Source organism: Grammomys surdaster, unplaced genomic scaffold (genome assembly GCF_004785775.1).
Source record: "Grammomys surdaster isolate TR1022 unplaced genomic scaffold, NIH_TR_1.0 262, whole genome shotgun sequence".
Taxonomy (NCBI): Eukaryota; Metazoa; Chordata; class Mammalia; order Rodentia; family Muridae; genus Grammomys; species Grammomys surdaster.
The window spans coordinates 2659596-2668208 of record NW_021604703.1 but is presented as its reverse complement, the minus strand read 5'-3'; the positions used below and the strand labels follow the sequence as shown (position 1 = coordinate 2668208).

The following is an 8613-nucleotide window of genomic DNA, read 5'->3' as shown; positions in this document are numbered from 1 at the left end:
TCTTCCAGAGGTCCTGAGTTCAATTCCCAGCAACCACATGGTAGCTGACAACCATCTGTAATGGGATCCTCAATGCCTTCTTCTGAAGGCAGCTACAGTGTACTCTATACGTAAAATAAAATAAATAATTCTTTAAAATAATAAACCAAAAAAAAAGAAAAACAATATTGAGCCCACCAGGCAGCACACACATTTTGTTCAAGTACTCAGCAGGCTGAGGCAGGGGGATCAGGAATTCAAGGAGTACCTAGCAAGTTCAAGACCAGTCTGGGCTACACAAGGCCCCATTTCAAACAAACAATAAATACAGTTTTGAACAGGAAATATTTTTTTCTAAGTCAAGAATTGATGTACGTATAGTAAGTGAGATTTGGGGTTTTGTTTTTTAAACTGGGTATCTGGAAACGAGCCCGTGGAAGTCCTGTGGCAATAGCTGAGCTGGAGCTGAGAGCCCACTTTGAGATGATCTGTGCTGCACTTTAGGCCTCGCTACCTTCATTTTGTAAACACAGCCTTTCCACTTCACCCCGCTCATGGCCAGCTAGTATTACATCCCTAAACACGGTGAGCAGCTGCCGTACTTCCCCTGCTAAGTAAAGGCTAGTATTCGGACTTTTCAATCTGCTCCTCCCTCCATGGCCTGTGCAGCTCTATCATGATGCTGAATCACTCTGAAACCTCGGTGGAGTTACTAAAAGTGCAAATTACTTGGCAATTCCTCTGAAGCCTTTATCTAAGCCCACACTTTCTCAGGGTAGCCAGAAGTCATCTAAAGGGAAATAGAATTATTGTCTCATGACCTCTGGGGCAAGCCAGGTCCCTCCCAGAGCCAAGCTTGGGTTTTGAGAGCATCATTTTAAGCCCACTGTGGTTCCTGCTTCACTGCTAACAGGTTTGATGAAGTGAGCCAGTTTGTCTCCCACAAACTGAAAGTGTTCAACTCAGATATGTCTAGCCAAGAGCGAAAACTTCAGTACATCCATGAAAATGCACAACATACATGCACACACACATACACATATGCACATGCACACACTTAGCACAGGTAGCTGCATGCTAAAGGTCTCTGCACCTCATGTAGAACTATAGATAGCTTTGGGAAAAGATTCAGGGTAACAACTTGTGTTTGCTTCTGGGATTACTGATCTGAGCCTAAGAAACAAAAGACTGGTTCTCCTAGTGACACATATTCATATACAGGCAACCCTCCATATGAAAGGACCTCAGCCTGGGGGACACACAGGAGAGGCTAAACCCACATGCTCACTGTCTGTGATATATTTTTTTCTTTCCAAGCATCTACATCCCTCTTACAACCATGGACCCTGGATGCTTGAGCTGTGTGCTTTGGACAAGATGAAATCCAGTTCTATCTCAGGAAGAGCAAGCGGTATATCTCATAGGCTTAGTCACAGAACAACAACAACAAAAAAAAAAAACCTTACTGAGTTGGATTTTCCTTTATTTCATTAGTGTATGTTAATTTTATAAAACAAGGGGTTCCATTATGACATTTTCACACATATTTGTAATGTCCTTTGATCATATTTACTTCTTCCTGTCTCATCTCTTTCCTTCCTCCCCTCCCTCCTCTTTCCAAATAGAGCTGGGGTTCATTGGATGTTGTTGTTTGGGTTTTGGGGTTCATTGGATGTTGTTGTTTGTGTTTTGGGGTTCATTGGATGTTGTTGTTTGTGTTTTGGGCAGTTGGTTTTTTAGAAAGAGACTCATGTAGCTTATGCTGGCCTCAAATTCACCATGTAGCTGAGACTGGACTCAAGTTCCTGAGCCTTCTGCTTCAAATTCCTAAATGCCAGGAATCTAGGCATTAGGCGCCATGTTTTGCTAGAGACTAAACTGGTTTTGTTTGTTTGTTTGTTTGTCTCAACTTTTTATTGATTCTTTGTATCACATCACGCACCCCAGCCCTGCTCATCTCCCCATCCCCTCACATCTGCTCTTTGCCCTTGCAACCTTCCCCCAAGCTAAACACACACACACACAACAACAAAGTAACAAAGCATAGAAAACATCTCTCTGTGGAAGCCGTACTACGTCTCAGTGTGTCCCACAGTCTATCCCTCTGCCCGTGAACTGTATTTTTTTTAATCCAGTTTTCTATTAGCATTAATGAGTTATACAGGGCAATGGATTTCACTATGATATTTTAATGATATCAATGATAATCTATTGTAGCAATATGAACCCCATTTCCCTCTCAAGTCCCCTCTCCACTCCTGCTAATCCTCTCCCTTTTCTAAACTAACATTCTTTTGTGTCTTTTGTTTTTCTTCTAGCGATCCAGTGTTTCTTTAGGGCTGTTGATAGGACCACAGGCATCCTGCCTGTGATGAGATCACTGAAGAAAAGGTCTCTTCCTCACCTATCAACTATTAACTGCACCTGCATATAAGTGCTTGGGAAGGGTGGGGCCCCCTGAGCCTCAAGCTCCTCCGTGACTGATGTTGATGGCTGACCCAGTCCCATACAGGTGATCACAACAGCCTCATCATGCCCAGAGGTCAGCATTCCACAAAGCACCTACCACTTCCCTAGGCACTTATATTCTGTCTGCTCCTTCTTCCTGCTGTGTTTCCTGAGCATTGGAGGAGGTGATATTGATACAGCCTTTGGGGACTGAGCATTCAATAGTCACTGGACTCACCAGTTATGGGTCTCCACAATTATCACTGGCAACTTTAAAATAAATGTTCCTGACCAAAGCTGACAGCGGTACTGATTTATGGACATATGCAGGTACTTAGAAGACAATTTGACAGGCACAGCATATCCATTTATCACAATAACCTTAACACTTTCCCTGCCAGGGCCAATGACCCAGCTGTGGGCCTTTGACTAGGCTTTCTGTGGATTCCTTTTTATGGAGTGTGCCTCAAATTTACTCCTAAAGCAGTTGGTTGCTTCCATAACTGACTTACCATTAGGGCACCAGATGGCACATCTTGCTTGGCCAGTTGACCTGTGCAACCAGGGTGCAGAACTAAGTGAGACTGTTGCTACACCTCTCCTTCAGCAGCCCACATAATACCTTCCAGCACAGTGAGTGCTAGCCAGCGGGGAGAAATATTCTGTTCAGTTCCAGCTTGATTTCTCTGCATCTTGAAACCAGAGAACTGAATTGTCTTGGTTGAACAATGAAAAGAGCAAAACTGGAACCAGGTGCAGGGGGACATGCCTGACACTGCTTGAGAGGCTGAGACAGAAGGATCAGAAGTTCATAGGCAGTTTTGGCCACATAGTCAGACTGTGTCTTAATAAACCCACCAGAAATGAAAGAAGGAAGAACAAGAAGAAATTCAAACCTGCTGTGTGTGACAAGATACAGAGAGAGCCAGGAGTCCTGATGTCACCCCAGGACACCTCCCTCCACACACAGTAAACTGCTTGAAAAGTGGGTCAAGGCCAAGCCACTGAAGCAGCACAGGAAGGAGCCTCTTCCCTGCACCTTAAGTTATATGAATCAAGAAGCATTCTGCTTATCTTTACCCAGTTTGGGTCGGCCTTTTAATAACAGACAGGATGCTGATCAAAAACCTACATCGTGCAACTCAACTCTTGTCGGACTAGCTGCTTTAATAAATGTCTTCCCCAGAGTGTTTTCAATTCTTTTTAAAAAACAAAAACAAAAAACACAGATAAGTCTAGCTACAGCCAATGTAGAGTTTAGTTCAGCTGAAAAGATGAACTTTTCCCCTTTTCTCTTTGGCAGTTTGAAACAGGGTCTCATGTGGACCTCACATTTGCTGTGTAGCCAAGGATAACTTTCACCTCTTGATCCTCCTGACTGTACCTCCCACATCTGCTGGCGTGTACCATCACGGCTAGTAAGACATTCTCAATATTTATGTACTTTAGCATAACTCTGTTGGAGGTATATGGTTTTCACTTTATTAGGAATTAAGTTTAACACATATTAAAGCAGGGTGTGGGGCAGGGGGTAATAAAAAAGAAGATGCTCAGGAAAAGGCAATCATTCTCCGAAGAGTGTGAGCATGGACATCTCTAGAGAGACCCGTCATGTATGCACATCTTTTAAAAAGAAATTCAATATCTGGAATGGAGCGTAAATGTGGATCAAAGTTGTAGGAATATTCTTTTCTGTTATAGAAAATGCTTCTTAAACAAGGGTAGGGGTCAAGATGTTTACTATAATGAAAAGAGAAAAAAATGCATTTTGTTTGAAGACCCAAGGCACTGGAAACACTGAGTTTCACTACTTGCCTTTATTAGGTATCCTCTATCTGATTGTTAGAAATTATTCATTTCCTCAAAGAGAGAGAATAAATTGCTTGGGGATACAGCCCTGCTCTGCGCTCTTCCTTTGCTAAAGGCAAACGCTGAAGGCTTCAGAATCATGAAGATGCTTCTGCACTTGAGCGTTCTAACTCTCAGCTGTGTCTGGGCCATTGCTATGGAGATTCCCATGAGCACAGTGGTGAAAGAGACCTTGATACAGCTCTCAGCTCACCGAGCTCTATTGACAAGCAATGAGGTAAAGTATAACTTTTTATTCCTTGAGCTTTGTTTTTAGGATCAGGGTCTTGCTATACCATCCTGACTGGTCTTAAACTTGCTATGTAGACTAGACTGTTCTAACTCCTATGAGATCCCCTTGCCTCTGTCTTCCATATACTAGGATTACAGACATACTACGTTACCTGACTCTACTGTTCTTTAGAACGCATAAACAGCTGGGTTTGGTTGTACACACATTTAATCCCAGAACTTGGGAAGCAGAATCAGGTGGATCTCTGTGTGTTCAAGGCCAGACTTGTCTACACGGCCAGTTACAGGCCATCCAGAGTTAAAAGCAAGACCCTGATCCAAAATAATTAAAAAAAAGACATTAATAATCTGTGGCAGTTCATTTATAACATAAAAATCTGTTTTGGATAATGCAGTTATGAATGTGTTAGTGTTATTGTACAAATGGTAACACTACACCAGCAAGCATTGCATTAAAAAAGGCAACAAACTCTAGAAATGACCCTATGTTTTTTCCTTTGCAGACAATGAGGCTTCCTGTTCCTACTCATAAAAATGTAAGTTATGCTTTAATGCCATGATTGCATGAATAAGTCAGCTTCTGCACCACCACACCCAGCACAGCATTCATTTTCAGTTAAACTATTTGACTTTCTTTGAAAAAAAATTTATGTAGGTGGATGTGAAAGTTTGTGCTTATGAATACAAAGAAGATGAGAGTGGCAAATTATGTAATCCCAGTACTTGGGAGCCAGAAGCGGGGGTAACATGAGTCTAAGGCCAGCTTAGGCTACATATAAATTCAAGGCCAGCCTGGATTACATAGCCAGACCCTGTATGTATCAAAAATAAATCCAATAAATAAATAAACAAAAACCATTAGAGGGCTGGAGATATAAGCTCTGTTGATAGATTGCCTAATATGCTGGGTTGCTCCTTAGCACCCCATAAACTAAGCATGGAAGAGCATGTCTGTAATCTCATGATGGGGAAACCGAGGCAGGAAGATCAGAGCTTCAAGGTCATCCTCAGCCACATTTTTGAGCTAGAAGCCAGCCTGGGCTATGTGACACTCAAAACCCACCAAGCAATTAATATTAGGAATGACTTTGGGCTAGATCTGTTCTGTAAGTGGTCAGTTGGAGCTGTCAGTCATGCATCTCACAGCCTCACGTCAGAGATTCTTTGCACTGTTCTGCACACGGCAAGAGGTCCTGGTGGGCTCCCTTCGGTTCTGTCCGTGGCTCTCTTCATCCTACTGCCTCTCTTGATTTTCCTTGTCTTATTTCTTGAGGATCAAGTCCAGGGCCTTCAATGTGTGACGTGAGCACTTTACCACTGCATTCCAGAGCCCTCCCACTCTAATATCTTTCTGAAAGTATTAATAATTTAGAGCTATATTCCTTTTGTCTATTTTTATTTTATGTGTATGAGTATTTTGCCTTCATATATGTATGTGTTTCACGTATGTGTCTGGTGTCCCTGAAGGCTAAAAGAAGGGCATCAGATCACCTGGGACTGGAGCTGCAGATGTTGTGAGACATCATGTGGGTGCTGGGAACTGCATCAAGTGCTCTTAACCATTGAGCCATCTCTCCAGCTCAGAGTTATATTCTTAAGTAATGATAGGAAGACATGAAAATATCATGAATTCCCTCTATTAATAATTTCTACACAGTTTAATAAATATGACTATGTAATGATATTCTATGTATTTCAATATATCTTATTCTAGTGTCAAATACATGACTCCATTTTCTTCTAAATACAAGAAAATCATCAGCCTAAATTTCAAAAGAAAATATTAATCTGGGTATGGTACCATTTACCTGTAATTCCAAGACTCAGATGGTTGTTAGCCACCACAAGGTCCTTTGGAAGAGCACTCAGTGATCTTAACCATTGAGCCATCTCCCCAGCCCCAATCCTAACTTTGGTTTTGATTTTTTTGAAATGATTTCATGTAGCACTGGCTGGCCTTAAACTCTATGTATCAGAGGCTGGCCTTGAACTCCCGATCCTCTTACCTCTACTTCTTGAATGCTGGGATTACAGATAATCACCATCACATCTTGTATTGTCTGATTTTTTTCTTCATTGATACATTTAAATTGCATTTATTTATTGCATATGACATGATATTTTGAAATATGTGTATGTTATGGGCAGTCTGATCTGTTTGCTTCTTGATAATCTTCTTTCAGCACCAGCTATGCATTGGAGAAATCTTTCAAGCATTAGACATGCTGAAGAATCAAACTGTCCACGGGGGTTCCATGGAAATGCTATTCCAAAACTTGTCATTAATAAAGAAATACATTGACCGCCAAAAAGTAAGTTCCCTGGGAACCCTGTGAATCCTGCTGCTGCTGTTTCTCCAGGAGCCGACATGACAGTCTGTTCTTTTCTCAGGAGAAGTGTGGCGAGGAGAGACGGAGGACAAGGCAGTTCCTGGATTACCTGCAAGAGTTCCTTGGTGTGATGAGTACAGAGTGGGCAATGGAAGGCTGAGGTGCATCGGGGCAACAGGACTTCATAGTTTAAGTTAAATTTTCAACAGATGCAAAAATCCCACAAAACTGTACAAATGCAAGGGTTACCATGTGCTGTTCCCATTCATATTTATGTCCTGTAGTCAAGTTAAACCTATCTATGTCCACATATGGCAAAGTATTTAACATTCTTTTTTGTGTACGTATAACAGAAATTCCTGTAGCACAGGCTGGTCTCAAACTTGTAATGTAGCCAAGGCTGACCTTGAACTTCTGATCCTCCTGCCTCCTCCTCCTCCTCTTGAGGTCTGAAATTACAAACAGGCACCATCGGGACTAGTTCATGTGGTGCTGGGGATGGAACCCAGGGCTTTGTACATGCTACCAACTGAGCTACACTTCCTAGCCCTCATCCCCTTCTTTGCTTCAGGGTCTCTAGCATTCCAGGCTGACTTTGAACTCAGTGTATAGCCAAGGATGACTCTGAACTCTTGGTCCAGGTGGATGCAGGAGGATCACATACCCAACCTCAGCATCCTAGCCCTTCGAGATAGACGGTACTCAATGACTCTCTTGCTGAGGGATGCCACACTAGGGCTTCCTGATCTTATCTGATTTCAATTTAATACCCACTAGTCAATCTCTCCTCATCCCCCTGCTACTCTCCCCAGCCTCCAGTAAACCCACTTCTATTTCTACAAGGTTGAATTTTCTTATGTTCTATGTATGAATCAGATTGTGCCATGATACTCTCTCTGTGCCTGGAGCAGCCCAATTTTGGAAAAGAAAAGGGACATTTCCTTGCAGTGAGAATGAGAGCCAGCCACATGCTGGGCCTTACTTCTCAGTGTAACTGAACTTAAGAAGCAAAGTAAATACTGCAACCTTACTACCCCACACCAACAGAAAGCATCAAATGGTTGGGATGTTATTCAGGTATCAGGGTCACTGGAGAAGCCTTCCCCAGTTTACTCCAGGAAAAAAAAATGTATGCTTTTATTTAATTCTGTAAGATGTTCATATTATTTATGACATGTTTAAGGATTCAGTAAGTTAATATTTATTGCAATGTATGTAATATTCTAATAAAGCAAAAAGGACAACTTTCATTCAGTTTGTTATTGGTCTCTTCTAACGCTGGGTGTGTGTGCAGGGACCCAGAGGAGGGACTGAGTATGTGCAGGCTGAGCACCTCCAGCTTCTTAGAGTTTTGGGGAGCACCAAGGGTGGACTTGGTAGTGGTACTGGGAGAAGGGAGAAGGGCTGAAACTGAGCCTGAATCTCCCTATGCAGCAGTATGTCCAGATGACTCAGGGCGAACAGGAGAGGAATGAATGAGAGATAATGAATGAATGAATGAATGAATGAGAGAGAGAGAGATTGCTCCGTTGATGAAGTGCTTGTTGTGCAAGTATGAAGAGCTGAGTTCAAGCTCCAAAACACATCTGAGAAAGCTGGGCATGGTGGGGACACACTTGTAACCCTGACCCTGGGAGGCAGAGACAGCCACATAGATCCCTGGGGCTCTCTAGTCAGCCAACCTAGATGAATTGGTGAATTCTGGACCAGTGAGAGATCCTGCCTCAAAAAACAAGGTGGCTGGTATCTCGAGGAA

General features: G+C 42.5%; 1 protein-coding gene across 1 annotated transcript; it reads left to right on the top strand.

Annotated features, from left to right (window-relative positions):
• The first annotated feature begins 4338 nt into the window (after positions 1-4338).
• On the top strand, positions 4339-8103 carry Il5 (interleukin 5). Its single transcript, XM_028775998.1, has 4 exons — positions 4339-4513; positions 5031-5063; positions 6711-6839; positions 6919-8103. The coding sequence occupies exons 1-4, from the start codon at positions 4376-4378 to the stop codon at positions 7015-7017; spliced, it is 399 nt and encodes a 132-aa protein (XP_028631831.1). The 5' UTR covers positions 4339-4375; the 3' UTR covers positions 7018-8103.
• Positions 8104-8613: the final 510 nt, after the last annotated feature.